At 42.0% G+C, this 23,641-nt stretch overlaps 1 protein-coding gene across 2 annotated transcripts in view; it reads left to right on the forward strand.

The window, feature by feature from the left end:
* The first annotated feature begins 6,236 nt into the window (after positions 1 to 6,236).
* Positions 6,237 to 23,641, forward strand: part of LOC113144503 (A disintegrin and metalloproteinase with thrombospondin motifs 2-like) — a 101,209-nt gene continuing 83,804 nt past the window's right edge. For both annotated transcript variants that reach the window (XM_026330598.1, XM_026330600.1), the window contains exons 1-2: positions 6,237 to 6,419; positions 7,958 to 8,382. In XM_026330598.1, coding sequence (XP_026186383.1) covers positions 6,332 to 6,419; positions 7,958 to 8,382 — 513 coding nt within the window. In that variant the 5' untranslated portion in view covers positions 6,237 to 6,331. The remainder of the gene's footprint in view (positions 6,420 to 7,957; positions 8,383 to 23,641) is intronic.

Consider the following 23,641-nt stretch of genomic DNA (forward strand, 5'->3'; position numbering starts at 1 on the left):
ACTTAAGCTACTTCATTTTCTGACCCGCAATGGTTGGTTCACTCCTGGAACTTTCTGCATCACAAACTACCATGGCATAATTGTATGCGATGTCTCCAAGGGACACTAAAAAGTAACAGACATAGTGTCTAGATTTGGTTGCTCCTGGAAACATTGCCATTGTCAGCTTTGCTATTTGCAGAACATTTGTATATTTGGTCGTGTTTTGTCTTTTTGCCGCCTGTTTGTGTATTTGGTTGTGTTGTCTTTTGCAGCGCATTGAGCTCTCAGGGCCACCATAGAAAACACTTAAATGTAGCAGAAGGGAAGGTATCTTTTGTCTGCCAATGTGCCATCTTTTTGCACTCTCTGACTTTATCCTGTGACAGGAGCTTTAAAAACAACCCAGTTCATTCTTAGCTTTACATGACATGGAGTCTTTCTTTCTCTCGCTCTCTAACCCACACACATACTTTCCCACCAATAATTACAGTACAACAATAGTACTCACTTCTGGGCAGGACCTAGACCTTCCTGTGGTCAGGTTAAATTCGGTGGCCACTGTGCCACAGAGGTCAGAGAGAGTCTGTCTTTGCTGGCATGACTGCTTTTCTGTGGGATGAGGAGCTATTGGAATTACAGGCTGGACTGCCCTCGATCATCCTGGATCCTTTTGACTTAAGGCAGCCTGGGAAAATCCACTTGTCCATTGCCCTGGTCACTGGCACAAGCCAGCTCCAGACAAAGTTTTATCATCCAGAAATAGAAAAGATTGAATTCTAATCTTCTTAAGAGAGTGAAATATTAATTTAGTACTGGAAAAGAGAGGAATTTAGAGTAGAAAACAGGATAGATTATTTCCTAGAACAGCTGGTTGAAAAGTATTTTCTAGTTTTTATTTTTTTAAATCTAATAATATTGTAAAGATAGCATGAAAAACACTTTGTTAGTCTAAATTGTTCACAGGGATCCACTGAGAGTTTAGATGGTGAATATTTTATGGTTTTAGCTATTAGATGGACAAAATGCTATTATAACGTCCCTCTATAGTTTAAAGAATCCAAATTAGTTTGGGATTTTTCAGTATTATTTTTCTTTTGATGCCAGCTTCTGCTGTTAAGATCATTTTACACAACTGATTCCAGCACAGTTTGGAGAAAAATGACAAATTGGTGTAAAGCCACTAGCATATAGTGCTAAATGCACTTACGTTTTGGCACAGAACCACTAGGCTGAAATCTGCCTCACTCATGCAAAGTTTAGCTGGTCTTTAGTTCTGTTGTTTCCTTGAAATGTCTCCTTCTAGCTTTGCTTCATTTGTTTTTATGTTTTTACCCTAAACTGCAGTATAGGTCAGAGCTAAGCTGTTAAGTTGTGGCCCCTTTCCATTAACATGATCAAATGCAATTATTCATTATCATGTGGGATCTTGCTTGGTGACACAATACACTTTAAGCTCAATCTGTCCAATGGCAGGACTGTATGTGTGTATTCAAACCCATATGATGTCCCTGTATTTTCATATGCATTGTGATGTGCCTGCCTACATTTCTGTACATTGTACACCTACAATCCTCTATCCATTGATCTCCATGTGAACTTTTATGAATTAACTATCAGCAACCACCTGTGTCGGGGTTCATGGCTTTGGCCTGATGTGCTGTCATGGGGCTTTGATGCCCCATCATGTAACCTCTCGGAGACACTGGGAACACCTGTCCTCGCACTCATAAGGCATGCTAATACATGCAGACACATGGTGGCCTGCTGCCTGACCTTGCTAGGACAGCAGGAGTCATTGAAGAGACAGGTCATGGTGGTCCTGCAGGACGGACTGTGGCATATGCTCACGCAGTATAGCCCTTAACACATGCAGCATAATCAATTTGATAGAGAGGAAAGATGCATAATCCTTGAGTGGACTTACAGCATTTAGTTTGACCAAAAAAAAAAAAAAAAACCACAAATCTGTGAAAACCAAAATCTACTTGTTTGATTTGTAAACTTTAAATTTTTTTAAAACATTCTTACAAACAAGATGACATACTTTTGCTGTTGACAACTGGAGGTGCTGTTTATAAATTAAGAGTGTTTGTGGAGGTTTTATTTCTGTGTTGCAGTTGCGTTCTATAATAGAAATGGTTTTCTAAGAATTTGCCAAGTTGACTGCCATTTGCACTAGTGGTGCATGAACATACAGGAATCAGCTAACATAACTAGTAATTAAAAACTATATAATCCACATTCAGCATTGAAACAGTGCATTAACCTGAGAACACAACAGATTTTCCTTCATTTGCCTCATTTGACCATGTAGCTCTATTTCTTCACTCACAATCTGTTTGCACATGCACAGGCAATGGACATCTGAACACCCACCTCCCAGACAAACACACATGTACCTAGACACACACAGTGCTATATATACACAGCTATAATAACCCACACAAGCACAAGAGTTTGTGTGTGTGTGTGTGTCTGTCTGGGGGTATTATTGTCTGTCTCTCCTCTGTTCCTTCCAAGTACACTTTTCAAGGTGCAGGGCTTGGTATCTCCATGGCAACAGCAATGCGACCAGGAGTGGTGGGAGGGTAGGGCGGTGGGAATGGAGGTGGGGATCGGGGTTGTTAGGGGTGTTGATGTGTTAGAGGGACGGGGTCCTGCGGTCACAGATAGGGATGCTGGGTGCATACACTTTGGACCACAGTGACATTTTTGTGTCGTGACAGCAGGAACTGAAGGCAAACAGGGTGTGGCTTTGTTCTAGAGGTGTGTGTGTGTGTGTGTTACCGAACAGCCTTGTAGAGATCTATACACCATGTGTGAGCTCGATGCTTTGAGAGAGATAACCTCGTACTGTACAACACACACAGTCTCTCTCGGGGGTGGGGGGTTGGTGTCTGTGTTTGTATAGCAGAGACCACCAGGTATGACTGCACTGTGTTTCCATGTGCGTGTGTTCATGCTGGCCTAGATATGTCCACCCATGTGCATTTTTCTCCTTTCTGTCTCTTGACCTTTACTCTCCTCTGCTTTCTTGTCTATCTTTCTATCTTTGCCTGACATCTAGTTTTCCTTTTTTTGTTTGAAGTTCTCTGTGTGAATTTTTTGTTCTCTTTCCATCTTGCTCCTCCTCTGCCCCTGCACTTTCCCCTGTCTGCAGCCTGTCTCTGGCCTCTTGAGGTGTGTATAGCATTTCAGCAGGCTGTGATGCAGGCTGAGTTACACAGGTGTTAATGCAAAGTTCAACAATATAGCAAACAAACTTGCACAAAACATCTTTAGAGGATTGATAAAGAATTCCACTCAATTTTATATGTATAGTGCCAAATCACAATACAATCATCTCAAGGCACTTTACAAACAACAAGAAAACAACAATAAATCGCTTATGAGCAAGCACTTGGTGACAGTGGAGAGGAAAAACTACCTTTAATGGAAACCTCCAGCAGAACTGGGCTCAGTTTGGGCGGCTACCTGCTTCGACCAGTTGTGGTGAGTGGATAGAGGCATGTATGTGTACTGTTTAAAGTGTAATTATCTGTAGGTTTGAAAAAAGTGGACTTGTCTCAGCCTCAGGCAGATGTGTTGGACAGTAAACGGACGTGACTTGGTTTGGTAGCGACACAACACACCCACAACAGGACGTGATACAGTACACTCATGGTTGGAACAGGCAGTTACTATGGGTCAATGCGATATTTGCACATAATGTAATGTGACACAAGCCTTTATATAGCCCCATCTAGTTTCAGTCGTTGCATTAATTGGTCATCTTGTAGACGTAGACTATTACTAGAGAGAGCCCTTTGGAGTGATCTACTATGACTGCACTCCAAAGTTAATGTGAATGAGTTTACACAAATGCTGGAAGAGACATTTCTACCCTCCTGCCCCCATAACCCCTCACCACTGAGCCTCTCAACCAGGAAGTAAGGTTTAAAGAGAGGTACAACCGTTTTACTGATGTTTCCTGCAGCTGATGGCATGGCCACCAACACAGATAACCCTTATGTAAAAATCACTACAGTCTGCCTTTGAGTTTCAAACAAGCTGCACTATGCTACACCACCTCCACTGTGCAGAAACATTAGCTAATCCCATCAGAAAGTTTTCATCTCCAGACCTCTGCTTGTTCTGCTCAGGAAGCGTCTTAGTCATTAATATTAATGGTACTTTCCTCTTACTGACTCTACTTACAATGCAAAAAGATGTCAGCTTTAAATAGTGTTTCTGCTGTAGCAATTAACAAAACATTAATAGTGAAAAATTATTGAGGAAAATTCACATATTTACTGGTTCAAGCCGCTGAAGTCAAGAATTGTCTATTTTATTTTGCTGAATTTTATTTGATTAAGTTGAGGTTTTTTTTGTTTTCTTTTCCTCCACTGCCAGTGGAGGTTATAGCCATGACTGATGTGAGTATTGATATGCAGTAGAGGAGGAAGAACAAACCTCATTGTAGGGGCAGTGTGGATTGAGCACATGCCTGCCTCTTAGAAACAGCACTTTTGCCACTGTGCTTGGTTCTTGCACTTGCACTTTTGCTTTTTGATCAAGTGTTGGTGTGGAAATCAGTGTGATGGTCATACAGTTCTTAGAACTGAAAAGGTTCCTTTAAGTGTGCAGAAAAATAAAAATGAATTTCTTTAATTTGCGTGCTAAATGACCGACATGTTAACATGTCTCTCTGATTTTGTGTGTATAAGAGATAAACAGCTAAGCAGTCAGTTGTCAGTAAGTTAACATAGCAACACTAAATAAAGGTGGACCTGAACTGAGAAACTGAAAAATATTTCCCAGAATTCGGACACTTCAAATATAACTATGATTAGTATTGTTAAAATTATTCAACTCTATTACTGCTGTCATTGATCTGTTCCTGTAGGCACCCTTTGATAATTACTGATTACTGTGATGGTTTATGTGTCATATCTTTTGCAGTAACTGCTGCACCTGTAAGGAACCATGATTTTGCTTTTCTGGACGCCTTTTATTTCTTTGTGTTGCTTTGAGATACCTGCCCCTCCCCCAAATCGAGACAACCAATTACATTCACACCACAGGGCAATTTTAGAGTCCACCAATTAAACTAACCTCTACAGGACTGTGGGAGGAGGCTGGAAAACCCACAAAGACAAGGGGAGAACAAGTGAGCTCCACACATAAAAGCCTCCATTTGGTTGCCAGTGTCAGATCCTTCTTACGTGCACCGCATCACCATGTCACCCCCCCCCGAACAGAAACCAAAGACTATAAAGTCAGAATTTTTTTGAAGTTGACAAACTGCTAATTGGGGTACAAAACAGTCCCTTAATAGCTGATCTCACTACTTCAAAGATGGTAATTTACCATTTGTTGTTACTTTGCTCCTGTTTGGGTTCTTACTCAAAGAAAAAAAAAACCCAAAACAGTAAAGCAACCAAGAGAAGCTTCTGAAAATATCTAACTGGGTTTGTCACATCACTAGTTTGCTTATACTGCTCATCAGTGTTTACAACAATATAAGATTAGTGGTCAAGACGACTAAATTATGTGGTAAATGAGGGCATTGCAGGTTAGAACTAGTAAGGCTTTTTTTTTTTTTTTTTTTCCTCTCTAAATTGGACTCTTGGGCCCTGCGAAATGGAGTGAGCCACACGGGGCGCTGCAGCTCACCCAGCCTGGGACGCTGGACGGGATGGTCGAAGTTTATGCAAGGTTTGCACCACAACATGAACACCGGCCGAGCAGAGAGTTAAACAGGAATAACTTATGGGTCCCATAAGTAACGTGCAAGTTGTTGCATTACTTTCCGGCGCGCCGCACGCTGGATGTGCGCAAAAGCCGCTTGCTCATTAATTCCACCGCATTTCTTGTCGAAACGAGCTGTCAGCGGAGCTGTCAGTCAGCGAGTCCGTAGCACGGCCAGCGCTTTCTGAAATATCCTCTCATCTTACACTGCCGAGACACACGGGGAGTGTGTGGGCGCCTGGTGTCCCGGTGTGCGTGTGTTTGTGTGTGGAGTCGGGGAGTCGGGGAGTTGTCTGAACACTAAGGGAAAGAGTGGGGGAGCACAACGCGAGAGAGTTGAGAGAAAGAGACAGAGGAGGAAAGAGAGGAGGAGAGTTGAGTGAGAGTGAGAGTGTGTGAGTGGGAGAGAGAGAGAGAGAGAGAGAAAGAGAGAGAGACCTCGGCGGAGAGGAGGAGAGAGAGAGGGGAGGAGAGCTCCGTCTCTCCCGGTGCACTTGGCAGTCTAGTTGCGGGCTGCTGTGCTGTTGCTGTCGTGGCGTGGCTGGTCGCGCCAGGCGGGGAACTTCACCACACTGGAGCCCGGAGTCCCACTCTCTCACCTGCGCAGTTCGGAGCTGCCATGGGTCTCTCGCCTGGATTTACTGTCCTAATTATTCTACCGGCCTTTCTGCTGCACGCCAGCGGCCTTTACATCGCCAGTAGCGTTGGTACGTACAGTACAGTTAAGCGTGGCCAGTGTTTATGTTGTTCTACCTATCTGCTGATCTCTCATCAGCAGGGCTGCGCGGGGCTCTTCGTGCGCTCACTGGAAGTGAAGCTCAGCGTAGCAGCAACGCACTGTCCGGTTTCTCCTGTTTGTGTATAATTTTTGACCCGCTTTTAATAGTTTTTGCAAAATAACGTAGGACGTATTTGCAACTTCTGTAGGCTTCGTCCTGCTGTGATGCTTGCAGGGACTTTACCGAGGTCCCTCAGCAGTATTGTGATTTGCTTCTACCCATCCAGGGGACAGTGTTATCAGGGGTGTGAAGAGGGCAGCTGATGCACCGCTTTACTGTGGGATTTTGCAGGGTAGTAGCTTAACATGATCCGACTCAGCCGCTGTCGCATCTATCGATCTGTTACAGGACACTGGACTCGGATGTCAGTTTATTGATCACACTATTATCAAATCATTCCTTCAACACAGGGGGTCAAGAAATATTAACAGTGTGTTTGGTCTTTCAAGTCAGCCAACTTTATAAATCAGAACATGACTGATGGATAGAAAATAAAAATGAAGTGCACTTGAGAACCACATGCAAGGTTGATATTCTAGGTCTGATGACATGGACACCATCTCTCACTGTCACATATGAGCAAGGGAAATGTTGAATCCAGGAAAATGTCAGCCACACGAACTGTCTTTATAATAGGTGTCAATCCAAAACGTGTATCTTTTCTCATTGTGGTAATTGGTATGCAGTTAAGATGATGATAGGATAGATGGTTGCCAAATGAGATATGAATCATTAATTTAAAAAAAAAAAAGTGTTTTATAAGAAGGGGTGTCGTTTTTATTTCTCGGATCAGTTTGGGTTTTTACACTCAGTCAGTGTTGAGGCCATAGGAATCTTTTCTCTCGGACTGAGCAGCCTGGCAGTGAGAAAACAGCGTGAGAAAGCCGCAATTAGCACTTTGATCTTGTACTGGCTTCCCTGTTGATGGTGGAAGGGCACAGAAGGTGTCAGGCGCGCTGCGCGCACTGCTGAGGGTGTCGTTTCCAAACGCGCACTGCCGAGCACCAGGGTCGCCTCTGGGTTCATGGGTGGGGCTCTGTGTGCGTGTGCATGTGAAAGGTGCTGCTTTTGTTTTTTTTTTTTTTTTTTATAATTCATTGTTTTGTTCCCTGTGGTGGAACTTGGAATAAATAATTCCTTGGCTTGCTTGACATTTTTCTAAAACGTTGTTTTTCTTCCCACCTCTTTCTTCTCCTATTCACCCTCTGCCCTTGACTCCCCATCTTTATCCCCCTTGCTTCTTCCATGTCTCCTTCTGTCTGTACTGTGGCTTTTTTTTCTTTTAACCTTTTATCTTCTCCTTTCTTAACCTTTCCCAAACTTTCACCTTTTATTCGTATATATACTGATTTTTTTTTTTTTTTTTTTTTTTTTTCCCCTCCCCTCTCACCTACTCCTGCCTAATTCTCTTCTTTCTCATTTCACCCATTACTCCTTCCCCCTCTCCCTAATTGTCTTGTTCCCAGACTCCCTGCAGCATGTCCTGGGGGAGTATGGACTGGTGAGGCCGATCAGCGTGGATGCAGAGGGCCGCTTCCTGTCACACGCCGTCTCGGCTGGCCGCATGGCAGGAGGGCAGTCCCGTAGGCGCTGGAAGAGGGAGGTAGGAGTAGGCAATGATGAGTGGGAAGGTCCAAGAAGAGTCGAGGAGGACGAAGATCCTGGGTCCCGTCAGGAAAGGCTTTACTACAACGTCACCGTCTTCGGCCGGGAATTCCACCTGCGCCTGCGTCACAACGCCAGGTTGGTGGCACCCGGAGCCAAGATGGAGTGGCGAGATGACAGTGACAGCACCCGGCACTCTGAGCCCCTGCATGATGAATGCTTGTACGTGGGTGACATCACAGACACACCAGGAGCCACTGTGGCTATCAGCAACTGTGATGGCCTGGTGAGTGGACAGTCTGCATTAACCTGCCCTCTGTTCTTATGCTTCTGCTGCTGTAGTGTTCAGAGTTTGCAGTAAGGCTATTTTAATAACAAAATCAAGAGATTGTTGCTGGTTGATCATGGTCTTTCAGTCTTTCTGGGTGAGCCCCAGAAAGAGGTTACAATGGGGTTATGCCTATGATTCCCATTGCTGTTCCCCCTCTTGTGCTCTAAACTGGTATTACCACTGGGCCTGGCATGAAAAATACCTGAGTCATATTTTCATTCCTCTACCCTCTGCCCCTTTTAGTTTACTTACGTTAAAGGGAGGAAGGCATCATTAAAGGAATACACTGATGTTTCACTGATAACCTCAGTACTTAGGAAACTATCACAGCACAATGCTTTTAGAATAACTTTTAGCTGCTACACTTCAATACAGTAGCAATGGACTAATAGCTGACACTACAACAGCATTTGAATTGAAAATGCCTCCTTAAATTAAAATATTTTGGTTGCACAACAGTTGCTCAAAGAGCCTGAATTGTAAATTCTTTTAATAGAGCTGATGATGAATAGAGGAAAAGGAAAGAGATAGCAAACAGTTGGTGAATGGCTGTTGGCGAGGGAGAGAAGTGAGATACAGACAGTGTGAATACTGAGCACAGGAACTGCTGAGATGAGAGGATGCAGAAAGATGGTGACCAGTGCCTGAGGAAGAGGTGGAAAGGACAAGTGTCAGAAATAAACTTCAGGACAGAAGAAAAAGGGCAAGTAAATAGGAGTAAAATGAGGATCTGTGTGATTGGGGGGGGGGGGAGGTTCCCTCATTAGAAAAAACTGTTCATTAGTCAGCCAGATCTGCCCACCACTGGAGCTGAATAGCAGCAACTGGATCCGTTTAGGGTTGAGGACACTAGGGACCGAGCGAGCAGCTGAGAGTGCAGGCAGGGAGCCAGGACAGCACAGGCCTGACATTCCCACTTAGCCTGACACCAGCCAGCAGCAGCTCACTGCTGCTGCTGCTCACGCTGGCCTGTTATTCCAGGGCCTATTTTTTTCTATGAAATGCTACATGCAAGGTATAGCAGATTATATATAACAGATCACCAGTCAGCACCAGACACTTGCTGGATGATACATATACTGTAGTTATATTTAGGACATTGGCTTTGAAAGTGATGTGAGTGAAAATGCATTTGACACATTGGGCCTCCAGAATCCACACAGTGCATTTTGGTGAAAAACAAACATAATGTTTTTGTTTAACAAGTCACTCTTATGGGGATGTTTAAATGCAGTTGATGCCAATATTTGGATCAGCAGTCTGATTTTGGCAAATCAGGCGGGTGTCTTCCCAGGTTCTGGTCATTTTAGTACAAATTTCCACTTTGTGTTGCCTTCTCTCCACTGTAGCTCAGAAAGAAAACAAAGAAACTAATAGGGAATTTCAAAAGAATACAACTGGTGGAAAACTCCATCATACCACTGAAACTTCATACTAACTTGGGCTAAACTTAATACATGTTCACAGTAAACAGTTTGGTCATGCATCTCTTATACTTGAGTCCTAGCAGGATGGGATCTTTTCAAGGTCAGTATGGGCTGTGCAAATGCTTACACAAACCAAAGCCTGTGCCTTACATATGGTCATCTGAGGGTTTTTTTTTTTGTGGGGGGGGGGTGTATGTAAACCTATCCTTTGAAATCATATTTGTTGAAGTTATTATTTTCAAAGTGTAATCTTTCAGGATTGATAGTAATGTTCGAGGAAAACAATTCTGCAGTGAAAGTGTTTAAATATATTAGATATCAGTGCAGAAATAGACATGCCAAAAAAAAAGAAAACCCTTTTAATAATCACATTAGTGCCATCCACTTACATTTAATTTGTTCCTCTATGCTCTTGAGCAACTCATGTCATTGTTAATCAATTCTTACAGCCTCCTTAGCCATGGCAAGAAATGCAGCCAAGCTCTGTCAGGCTCTTCTTTGCACTGCTTATATCTGCCTTTTTAAACCTTGCAGCCAAGCTCTGCCCTGCTGTGCCCACTTCCTCAGTGACCCAGACACCTGGTTAAAGTCTTTTCTGCCCTGTGTTGCCATTCACAGCCAAAAACCTCTTGCTGGCTCTAATACAGAGTGTGTGTTCAGGAAGAGTTCAAACCAAAATACACAAAAATAATAAAAAGGCAGAATAGAGAAATTGAAGAGAGCAGAGGCTATAGATTTTAAGGTTTTTAGAAGTAAAAAATGAACAGAATAAATAAAAGGAAAAGTGAGCACAGGAGAAAAGGAAAATGTTTCAATGGACAAATGACCTTTTTAGGGAACTGGATTTCTGTGAATAGAAGCTGTGATCACCTGGTTAGCGCTCTGGATGGCTGAGAAGAGACAGCACAACACAGTTCTGTGTATGAGAACCAGGGAGTATGCTACGTGCATGTGTCTTTAGCACTAGATCGGTGCAGGGCAAAATGAAATTAAGTTGCAGCTGAGACTGTATTTGTGCATCTCTGAGTGTGCAGAGTGCAGCATAAGTGTCTACAGGAATCAAATAAAATAAAAACTTACAAGCTTAGGATGCTTCCACTTCATGCATGAGCGTATGTACAGTGTTTCTATGAACATGTATTTGTATTGCAGGTGCATTACATGTTTACTTGTGGCTTTTAACAAATTTACTTTCATTTTGCAAATTAAAATTATCATCCTTTAACACATTAGATTCTGTGGCATTAGTTTTTTGACTCTGATCTTTTTAGTGCCAAATAATTAGAGCATACAGCACCATGGAAGAAGCGTCTGTGTCATTCATTTTGGAAACGATTGTGTTCACTTATGAAGGTAGGCGAGTATTGTTCTAGGAGCTTTGCTTGTAATATCAAGGCTGTCATCTATGATGCATGTGATGGGATTGTAGACTTTCATGTTGGATCAAGCTATTTGTTGACTGGCCTGTGAATTTTAAATAAGCCTACAGATTTTTACAGTGTTCACTGACCTTTAATCGAATAAATTGCTGCCATACAAGTGAACTGTAAGGCAACATTTCAGCATCTAATGAAGTTGAGCATTTCAGGTTTAAAGTTGAGTGTGAAAGTGATTATAGTTGTGACTATACAGACTAACCAACCATGTTGGTTAAGCATGTAGTTTTTTGCCAAGTGGAGTGGATTTGGTGAGAAATTCTTGTATACTATGAAAACCAAGGTTTCTATTCCTGAACATCAATGCTATGTGAATTCATACATGGATGTATGCATGTATTGTATGTGTGTGTCTGGTCTTTCACTCAGCCTCAGCTGCAACATTTTTTCAGAGTAGTGGAGACCTGAGTTTTGTACACTTATGGGTGTGAGGTCAGGTGCATTCATGTGTATGTCTTGGTTGGGTCATATGTGGAAAGTTACATATCAGCAAAACTCCTACTTTTCCTCTTTTCAGGAGAGACAGAGTCATTAAAGGTTGCTGCAATTTCATTTTACCATGATCATTTTGTCATTTGTCAAGTGGGGATTGGCATACTGTATGTAGTGTGCTTACGCAATCTAATAGGAACACTGTCAATGTCTCAGCCCACAATTCACTTTACACGTCTATACATTTTCATCACATAACCCATGCCACTAGTTTCAAAATATTGATTGGTTATTTTTGTGTTTTCTTTTTTTTTATTATCTTTGATTAAAGTTGGTATTTAAGGATCATCTCTTACCTGGAGATATTAATAATTGACACCAGATATAAATAATCTTGGTTTATCATAATTAGAATTATTGCCACATTGAGGCACAGTGAGAAATGACAGTGACAAATGCTGCTGAAGTGCTGCACATCTAGTAATATATTTCTAGTGTGAGGCTTCCTGCCTTCCAGATTGGTCACAACACCTGAGATAATCAGTGGTTTCTGACAAATGGTGGGGCAGCTTTAGGTTACCGTGGGAACATAGGGTCAGACAGGTCTATGGAGCTGATAGGCATGCACGCAGGCCAGAAATGAGATCCACCTGGGTTCATGTCTCACTTTGTAACAGGGGAAGGGTGTCACCTGCCATCTTGGGGTTAACTCTTAAAATCCAGGTGGATGCACACCTGGATCACAAGACACGTTTCCACAGCTGTGATGTATATTGTACACCTTCAGACATACATGCAGTAAACAGACTTGAATGCCTTTGCCCAAGTGGGAATCATCCTTTAACACGCGATCACACCCACAGTACAGTCTGTCAGACTCTCAGACACATAGGAGAAGACAGTCACCAGCAAATTTCGCCTAAAACGTCTTTACCTCACTGCATGACAAAAAAACAACAAAAAAAAACAAACCTGTGCACACATTTCTCTTACTATCTACACCCCTTACTTGTATTGCTTCTTTCTCTCATGCTGCCTTGTGTTTTTTGGCCAGCAGCAGTAGCAGAAAGCAGGAGAGCTCTCCTAATGATGTTATTAAAAGAGTCAGGAAAATGACAGAGAAAAAGAAAGGGGAAAAAATGTGGCAGACAGCTTTTTGCTCCCCAACACCCACAGATTCAGGGCTCTGGCAAAAAAGAGCGACAGCAAGAGACGGTGTTACTTTAGTGAGCAGCCTTTGTCTGTTTTTAGCAGCAGTTATGCTCCCAAGCGTTGATCAGACAAGTGGTATTGAGGGTTAAGAGCATTATCCGCTGTCTATGCAGAACAAAGTTTAGAGCCAAGGAGCCAGGTCCTCATCTTCCTGACTAGAAGATAGTTTGTCCCTTCTATTTATATAGTATGGGCCTCATCTTTTTGTTGGCAGATAATTAGCCCCAACCCTGTACATGTGTTGCCCTTTGGATGTTATGATATGCTGTATTCATACACTGTACTGTATTTGTGTATGACTGTGTAGCTGAGTCTGTTCATGTGTTATTAGTGCACAGCAGGAATGCTGGAAGGCAGCTGTGTTATTTTGGTGCTTTCATTGAAAAGACTAAGACATCAACAGTAAGAAGCAATGCCAAAGCAATGACAGGTATTTTATTTCTATTCTGTAGGCGGGTGCTTGGAGATGGCTCATTCATTGCAAATACTATAAAAGACAATTTCAGGGTTACAAAGCTAATTTAATAGAATAATATTCTCATTGTAATATTACTAAAATTAAAAATGGTTGTAAAGTTTATACTACAAAACCACTGACTGCATGTACAGTATGCACATACATACACAGTTCATGCACACACATTTTTACACCTATCGCTGCGAAGGCGCTGATGATAATACAACATAATGCATTCTCTAGCCACTTACGGCAACTTTGACTATCACAGTTAAAAGCCTCACTTTATCCTGTGGTTTAAAACTCAAATTGGCCCTCACAATGTATAAAAAGTGCACACGCACATACTCTCACTCACACAGTTCTGTGCCAACAGAGGGCTTAATCATGGGAGAGTGTCTTGACAGGGGGCCAGGGAATCACAATAATAGCCCCAGAACTGCACTAAATGCCAGTGACACGGACACTTGTGCCAGCCACGCCCCTGGAATACGCTCAGTCATTACCTCCACATTAGGAGTCAATAGAGAAGCAGCCCTGGGCTGAGACAATCCATCCATCCAGCCCGGCAGTTAAGCTTGGTCATGCGTGGCAACTCACTGGGCCTTACAGCGTGTTATTCCCCCTCAGGTCACACGATAAGCAGCTCTCAACTGTAATCAGTTCAAATTGAAATGATGACATCAATTACAGTACGGCGCACAGCTGTTATTGACCCAAGCCCTGTGTGTAGGAAAAAAAAATAAATAAAAGAGGTGCGATCAGGGTGGAGGAGCGCCTGCAGGAACCGCAGGGCTGGAGGGAGTGTTGGGTTTGGCGAGGTCAGACTGCAGAGGCATAGTATGAATGGAGAAACAGACAGTGAGAGAGAGAGAGAAACGTGTTGTCCGTATCTGATTGCAGGTTGCACCGTGCTTTGTAGTTCCACTCAAACACACAATTACTCAATCTAGAGCTATTATCAGACAGGGAGAGAAATAGAGGAAGAGAGAGAGAGGCAGACAGAGAGCAGGCCCATTCTGAGCAACGCTATACAGAGCAAAGTAGTGCTTTTACCAGAGCTGTGATTACTGCCGCTCACTCAGTGCACTTAACCAGCCCCCTTGCCTCTCTTTCCTCTCGCTCTCTGTCATTCACAGAGTGCTGGCTCAGAGCACATGGTTTGTTTGAGTGGTTGAAATAACAGGATTCACCATGGAAAATAGAGCAGTGGAACCCCAATGATTATAGGGAAACACCTCTGTGATGTTAGGATTACAGCAGGTTTTGTTGATTTGATATTGAAATCAGCTGAAGCCATGTGAGGAGGAATGCACCTGTGATGTCATAAAGGAATGTGGGTTCCCTGGGTTCTGTGATGACACTGAGAAAGACGGATTCAAGAACTTGGGCTTTTTGTTTACCAGAGTAAACCCACTCACTCACTGTGTGTTTAAATGCACTGTTAATTACTGTATTCACAGTAGCTGGACCAGTCACAACTGCACTACTTCCATTCTGATGTTTAGGTGAGTGCAGATTCTTAAAGCAGGAAAATTGTGTTCTCTGAGAAGTACAGGAAAGGCAGACTATATATATCTTTGAGTGTTGGGCTTGTTTAGTAAGGAAACGTTGTCATTATGTTAATCATGTAAAAGGACTTTTAAGTACAGTGACTTGTACTTTATGCAAACAAAAATGACCAAATGAATGAGCAAATGTCACAACCATGTCTGCAGTATTTAACTCACAGGCTCACAGACCAAAATGAAGAATACTTGTTTCAGTGACCAAAATAACATTCTCTAAAGTCCAGATGCACCTGTGTGGTAGTACTGCACAAAGTGGATGATATTTTTCTGCAGTCAGTAAAAAATAAAATAGAAAATAGACCAGACCTCATAGGAATTTTTTTTTTCTTGCCTGATGGACAGCCATCACTGGTGTGACTGTCAGTCAATCAGTCAGTCAGCTAGTCCTGCAGGCCACAGGGCTGTGCAGGACATTGATCAATGATAGCCATATCAGCAGCCTCTGTGGATGATCTTGGAAAATAGGACGAGACTTAGCAGGCCTTCTACCTGCCTACTCCTGGCTGACCCCATGTCTCTTGCGGCCCTGCAGTTTTACGTCCCAGCAACCACACAGGTGGCTTTGTATTCTTAAAGCTTTTGCTCGCCTGGAAGTTTTCCCAACATAATCCCTCACAAATAAAGCGCAACATACGAGGGAGGGGGGGACTGAAAGGAGGTTAGGTGGAGGAAAGAGAGTAAGACAAAGGGGAAAGTAGGCACAATATGGTGGAATCTTAATGTGCCCAAACCTGAACAAGAACAGCAACATCAAAACGGTCACCACATGCTCAGAGCTTAGTCAGAAGAGATGGAGTATGGCGGGAAGGTGGAGAGAGTCTTTCTGATTACCCTGAAGAATTTAGCTTCTAATTGTCTCCTAGTATAAACTAACTTTACTTGCCTCACTGCAGAAGCTAGTACATGGGTTTTTTTTTTTTTTTTGTTGTTTGCTAGTCAATGTCACTACATGAGTGCACACTTGAGCCACCTCCACCCCAAAATGAGTGTATTTCATCTAAGCCTGATCTAATTAGTTGTATTTGTTCTTGCTCTGGGTTGAATTGTTTAGCTGTCCAATTTGTATTTTCTGTTTTCATGTTCCTTAATGGATCAGAGCGGTTTGTCTGTCTGCATCTCCGTCTGTGTGCATACAGCATCTGTGGTTAAAAATCATTTTGCTTGGTGTTTTGTACAGCAGGCAGCTAATCGCACCTCATAGCAGAAACTCACACCCTCCTCATCTTACTAAGACTGCCTGTTTTTGTTTTCTACAATAGAGAAATAATCACTTTTTCCTCTCCCAGCGTATTATGTTTGGGAGTTTTTGCCAGTGCATAAAGACCTTGGGAATTGTTAGTGTACCAGCATATGTAATATATTATATAATAATATATTGCATTCTAATAACTTACTCTGTGGGGGCTGGAGTGAAGCAGCAGAAACAAAGAAACACATCTAGCGCTTTGATCGCTGTGACTGGTAATCTACCAGTGTGTACAAGGAAAGTGTTGAATTCTGCCTTAAAATTATATAATGTTTACCATGGTGAGTCAGAGACTTTGGGATGACCTTGTCCTTGTGTAGCTCCACATGTGGTTTACTATATAGTATATATCATCTGAACGAGGGACAGGGACAAGCCGTTTCACTTAAGATTATCCAAAAATTTCCTAGTAAGCCATTAAGAAAAAAAAAAAATCAAGAATTTTTTTTTTTATGAGAACCATGGAGTGTGTAACATATTAAGGAGGGGAAGGACATTTAACATTATCATTTGTTGAAGGGTTCATTGCTCATTAAGTCTAATCATTAATGGAAACATAAGTTCTTGCACTCTGTGTGTATTATTGGGTGACAGTGCTTTAGGTGATTAACTTACATTGTGGTATTTCTTCTCTTTGGCACCTGTTTGATGTTAGATTTAAAGTAACAATAGCCTAGCCCTTTCTGAGACTGTCTCCTATGGCCAAACTGGGCTTTGGCATATGGTGTGTTAAGCTAACTCCAATCCTGCTGTGCCTATTTTCTGGAGGGGTCTACCCAGTCGTACAAGACTGCCAGATGACTAGTTAGAAACTGCTTTGATACTCTGTTGGGATTAGGTTATTACTCTGTAGTTAAGAAATATATCGTATCAACATCATATGGAAGTTTATAAGTTGCTTTACACGAAATCTGATGTTGCTGTCAGTGCTAATGTTTTTTTTTTTATTGCCTCTCTAAATCGAAGCCACAGGCTGCTGCTCTTTGCTGGCCTTGACCTCTGAACTTGCTGGAAAGAAAAGCCCAATGGGGATCAATAAATAGCTATGTTAATAGTAAATAGATTCTTACTGTAATGTGCATGGTTATGCATATAAGTGCTGTTAAAGCCTCCTACAAAGAGATGACTCTTTATATAGTGAGAATGTGGAGACTGACCCTATAGCTTGTCTGTGCGAGCAGCTTATTATGACCCACATTTTATGACCTCTAGTGGCTGTAGTAATTATGACGGGGCATAGGAGACAGCCAGTTGATGTAGTAGGTGCGAAGAAATTTGGAAGTAGGAAGGCAAAACACAGGACTTTGACATCGGACATCACAGTTACTTACCTGTTTAGAACCATAAGTTTCTGTTTTTATTTAACCATTACTCTTTTGTAATGTAAATTATCTGTTTATTCTTTTAACTGTGTGGTTCTCTAACTTTAATGGAAATACTTATTTTAACCCTAACCATGATTTATTTATTTATTTTTCTTTTGCACCTGAACTGAACCAAACCACAAATGTTCCATAGCATTTCCTGCGTCTTTGTTACTATAACCATGATGACAAAAGTCCAGTCAGCCCAGGGACACCCCATGGGAACACTGCTATGGGAGGAGACAGACAAGCAATATAGTCACTGGAGTCGGAGGACTTGTTGCTGTGTGGTGTCATTTCTGTGGCTTCATGTGTGCTCAGCTGTTGAAACAGGAATAAAGGAGCAAAAGAAACATGGTAAAGTAGCTTTGCTGTCATGCTTTCTTTAGTATTGGTCATGTTTATTACCATAGCCAAAGTCAGGCATCTGTAATAGCTGCTCTCCTTGCACACACATACACACACAACTTTTACAGTATGATGATTGACAGCATCACTTGGAACACAAAGGGGAATGATTTTTTTTTCCATCCAGCTAATCCTTTACTTCTCTCTTTCACACACGCTGACATGCAGATGCAGACACTCTGGGGAGAAGGAACCTATTGTCAGGTTGTGCTCTATTGCCACAGTTCATTTCTAATCCTCTTTTTCCCTTTTAATGCTGTAGCTCACTTTAGCCCACTCTTACACACATACAGTATATTTGCCACCAGTAGATGCTCTGTCCCAAGGCTGGGATCCACCACACACGTCACCATTTTGGCCAAATCAGGGAGACTGGCAATGTGGTGATACTGGAGAGGAGAGTGCTCGACATGAAGCAGGCTGGATGAGGAATGAGATACAGTTGAAATGAGACCGGCAGGAGGGGAGATACTAATGGAGGAATGGAACAGAAGGGGATGCTTTTTTTTTTTCCCTTTCTTCCTCTCCTCTCCCAGCAGCAGGGTGTATGCTCGCAGGGCGGGTGTGGCTGCAGCTGACTCTGATGCGATGTGACAGAGCCCTCGTCTCTGTCCTTTTTGCTGGCGTGTGACAGCATGAAGCCGTCAACCACCTCCATCTCTATCCTCATTCCATCCCTTACTTTCTCTCATGGTGAATGGTAGTTGGTGAAAAAAACAAGTCAGGGACAAGCTTTAGTGCCCTTCTCAATCTGTATGGTCTGAGTGTTACTGTTTAGGATGATATAGAGGTGTGTGTACCTTTGAACATCTTTCTTTACTCAGCTGATCATGGACTACCACTGTATCTGTGGCCAGAGCAAAACATAACAATGCAAAAAAATAAGGAACATCTGTGCAGAATTTCTCAAAGATGTTCTGATCAGTAAATAGTCCTGTAAACTCAGAGGACTTGCAGTTATTGTGTCGCAGTGTCTCCACTCTTCAAGCTGTATTTGGAGTTGCGTGGTAGTTTTGAAATTGCATTTATTCTGACATTTTGCAAAGTATGATTCCCTAATATTTTGGCAGTGTTTGCAGCGCACACTTATCTTTCAGAGCATGTTGACCTTCCAGTTATCACTTCTGTAGCTGTGTTAGCCTGCTTCCACAGCCACACTGTGCTAAACTCAGACTCTATCTGGACTCAGTATTTCTCAGTTTATGGTCACAATGGCCAGGCAGCGTTCCACTGTGTATAGACTGTTTAAAGCCAAGCACATTGTCGTTTTCCAATATCACTGTTTTCTTTGTGTGATTGTGTTGTGTTTTTACCAGATGAACTGATGGTGTTCATGTTGATGTGAGCCCCTGGATCAGTTGTCAGATGTAGTGGCACATTCAGTGTTCACTATTACCCATGTTGTGTAAGGTGCCAGGGATTATTGGTTTTATTGCCCATTTTTGAAGCCTGAGAATTATCGAACTTACTCAGTATTCATTATTTTAGGTTTTATTCCAAAGTTACTTGTATAATGAAAATGACAAAATGTCTTCCTAAATGTCTTCAGTGTAGTTATAAATCTACTCTAGAGCCTTATTTATGTTCCTGAAATCCAGGCTTTGTCTTGAATGGCATTGTATCAGTATTAAAATTGACAAATTGTATTTTAGCAGGTTAGTTTAAGTACTCATAGGAACCAAAAAATACAGTGAGTTTAAGCATTGACCAACCTTATTTTATTCAGCTGCTAAATTGCAGGTGTCTAATTTTAGGATTGAAAATAGTATTTGCCATATTGCCATAATATGACTCAACACAGACAGCTTTGAATTTTTTCATAGCCTCCAAATGCTTTGTGGGATTCCGTATTAGTCACACTGACTTTGTAGTAGTGTAGTGTTAGGGTTGTGACTTCCACAGGTTTCCCGCCAAATTGGTGTGTTTGGAAAGCAAAGTGGTTTTATAATTTCTGCAGATGATGGGGATGAAATATAAATGCAGTTGTAAATGCAGGCAGTATAATAAACAATAACCAGGGCGACAACCAATGTCTTTTCCATGACAAATGCATTAAGTACCATTTTGTGTGTTAGTTCAACTATCTGGCCTCTAACTAAATGCATGCATTGTGTTTTAATAGGACGAGGTCTAGAGCCCAACAGCGACAGAGAAAGGTGCTCAGATTAGGTTGATGTTTTGAGCTGAAGCGCTGTGTGTCTGATGTGCCTTTTTTTCCCTCTCTCTTTCTCCTTCCTCCACTGCCCATCCATCTTCATCGCTTTTTTTGCCCTCTTCATGTCTCTCCCCCCCCCCCCCCCCCCCCCCCCTACAGTGCGTAGAGGTCATAGCCCCGGCTGAGTCACAAGCTGTTGTTGCCTCACACTGACTACTCTACCTGCTAGTATGACCAGCAAGCCCAGTTTATCATGTTATTTCCAAGCTCCGTGTGGAGAAGATCACATACAGGCGGCTTTAATCTTGTAATGGAAATGGCAAGATATTTTGTCATTGGGTATTTATATTGAAAAGTTTCCGGGCTCCCAAAAAACATACAGAAAAGTACAGATGCAGCATCTAGGCACTAATTTGAATCTGCCACACACCGAAGACTGTAACACTGACTGATTTAAAGCAGTAGTTCCTGACTGAGGCACCTGGATGTTGCAGGGCTCCAAACACAGCATGGTCCTATCAAACATAGACTGTAAAATAAGTCCCTCAGTTTTGCCTAATATTTGTATAATTCTTTATACTACAACTACCATTTGTCCACTTGAGATGCCAATGAAATAGTGACTTGACAGAGAGAGAGAGGTGTAACTTTAATATGCTGCCCCAGCAATAAGCTGTTGTGCTCCAAAGTTTCTGTTTTTCCCTGAAAGTGCAGGTTGTTGTTTGCTTGTTAATGAAGAGAGTGTGAGTGAGTTTTGTAGGTGGTTGCCTTTTCTTCTTGGCAATAGCAGCTCTTTGTTCTTGTTCTTCTACTTATTTCAAACAAAACATTCCTTGTTGCTTTTTTTTGTGTGCCAAGGGATTTTCACTGAATGTAAAAGCTGGCCTGAACTGGCTATAAATGTTAGAGTACAGGTTATAAAAAGAAATAAAATGGACAAGTATGTACATGAAAATATGAGAGATTTTCATTTTCATTGAATAAATGTTGCCTTTTCATTTTCTAAATGGGGTTTGATTTTCTGTAAAAGTATGACAGCCAGGATCTTTGTTGAGTGTGTTTGTTTACTCTCATTTTTCTCAAATGCTGCCGGACATTGCTGTTGTCTTTTTGAGGCAGCTGTTTCTGAAGCTCATCTCTCAGAGTCTACAGGAGAAGCAGGCGGGTGAAGCGGGGGTTGTGGGTAATTTGGTTAGGGGAGGTAACTATGAGATATGGAGGAGTGGAAGGCAGGCTTTTTGACACAGCCACTTGCTGGTGCTCTTCTGTGATGTATAATGGCAATACGAGTGAGCTTGCAGAGAGCAGAATGGTTTGCGCGACCCCCCCCCCCAACACACACACACACACACACACACACACAAATTGAACTGACATGCTTTCCTTCCACCAAGCACAAGCCCTTGTGTGTTTTCAGGATTAAGATGACTGTATGATCCCATTCATTATATTACATAAAAAAAGAATAATGTGGAGGACGCCACTATGTGGAACTCTATAAAATCCTTTTTCACAAGGAGCTCACATAATTTTTGCTCTCTTAGAATATGATGGTTTAAGTGGCTTTTGCTGCTGCCCCGGCTGGCGGTGTTCGGCTCAAAGTAGAAGCAAAAAGGGGCCGAGTTCCTTCCAGACGATGTGATTGTGTAAAACGGTGGCTGTTGACTCGCTTCCAGCCCCCAGTAATTGGGGGCAATAGAGGAGCCTGGTGTTTCCCCTGCAGATGAATCCTCTTGTTTAGCTCAGACAGGGTGTGAATTACAGTGTCTGCTGTATTCCTCTGCTCAGGAAGGAGGATGATGCAGTGTGTGTCAATGTGCATGTGTGTGCAGCGTGAGGTAGTGTGTGTGTGTGTGTGTGTGTGTGTGTGTGTGTGTGTGTGCGCCTTTATGGGTGCTGAATTTTTATTTTATACTTACATATTTATTTGTTTGAAAGTGGTGGGATTCCCCAGTGATTGTAAATTTGATAGCATGCCTTGTCTCTTGTTTTGCCAGTGGTGAGTTTTCCCCGAGGAGATTCTGTATAAATCTCTCTTTCTGTATGTGTGACTGCATGTGTACTAGTGAATAATACTGTAGATGGATGGACAGGGTTTGGAACCGTTTGCAAATCCAGGATTATGGATATCTCTCTTCAACCTGATGTATTGTATTAACTAAAGCCTGTGGATCAGAAGTTGGAACAGGGATGCTGTGTCGATGGGTCAGAGTTTTAATTGGCACCCAAAAATTTATATGGTACTACATAAACTCATGTATGTATTTACACACTCACACAGCCTCAGGCTACAAACCCCCTTTTCTCATTCTGTGTGTACATGTTCTTGTTATTTTTGAGTAGCAGGCTATAGTTTTTTTTTTTTTTTTTTTTTTTTTTTTTTAAACAGCTATTATTTAGCATATATTATTGTGGCAGGTTAATAATTGACATCATTTAAAAAATTTGGTTCATTTGTAGAGTTTCAGATCATTGGATAACACCATGCCTCTGTATATCAGTGGCGCCATGTGAGATCATTTATCTTCCAAGCTGTTGTCTTTTAAAATGCCCATCATTTCATGGCCAGGGATTCAACTGCTGCCTCGTAGTCTGCTCTTCACTTGTCCACTTATTGGTGGTAGTTTTTGATTTGATGCAAACACATATTACAAGCACAATGTGGATCTGTATCTCTAAAGTAGGTATTTATTTGTAATGTCCACTCTAAACTGTGTTCTAAAACTAAAGCATCAAAGAACTGACCTGCATTCAGCATTAAAACAAAAATTCAAAACTCCTTACATTTTTGGCCATCATATGCTGTCCATCTTCAAGAAGTGATTCAAAACTTTGCTGTATTTTTCTCCACAAACTCAGTTCTCTTAACAAGTACTTCTAGCGACAGCTGCACACTTCAACAGTAAGACATTGTTGCTAGATACAGTCCATGTTGCTAGAATATTTGACCTTGACATTTTCTGTGGCTGTTTGCAGAACAGCATATAAATGGGTTTTTGGGGGGAGGTGGGGTTTGGGTTTTTTTTTTCTCTCCGTTGTAGGTCATTATGCACTTTAGCGTTTTACTTTAAATTTCTCGTTAGGCAGGAATAGGATGGGGGGGTGGGGGAAGAGCTGACACATCACCTCAAAGTTGTGTTCGCAAGGCTTACATGGAAACAGATATAAATTAAAGTCACTGCTGGTCTTGTTATCTCTCACACCTAACACACATACTCACAGCTGTTAGACACTGACAGCTCCACAGTATATCTATGTAATTTTCACTTGCATGGATGCATGGCACGTTAGACAGAGAAAATATCTTTGTTGTCTTTTGTCTGCATAAATACTGTGAAAAGGTGTATAAATGCTTGGTAAACACAACGTGTATATGACTGCTGGTTTGAAAAGTTGCCATGGTAAAACATACACACACAGTTTTCCCCTTCAGCTTCTCTTGGTTTTACTGTCCCTCAGCTTGATGGATCCCAGATATTACAATATTTTTGATGCCTAAAGAGGAC

Source organism: Mastacembelus armatus, chromosome 10 (genome assembly GCF_900324485.2).
Source record: "Mastacembelus armatus chromosome 10, fMasArm1.2, whole genome shotgun sequence".
In the NCBI taxonomy this organism is placed as follows: domain Eukaryota; kingdom Metazoa; phylum Chordata; class Actinopteri; order Synbranchiformes; family Mastacembelidae; genus Mastacembelus; species Mastacembelus armatus.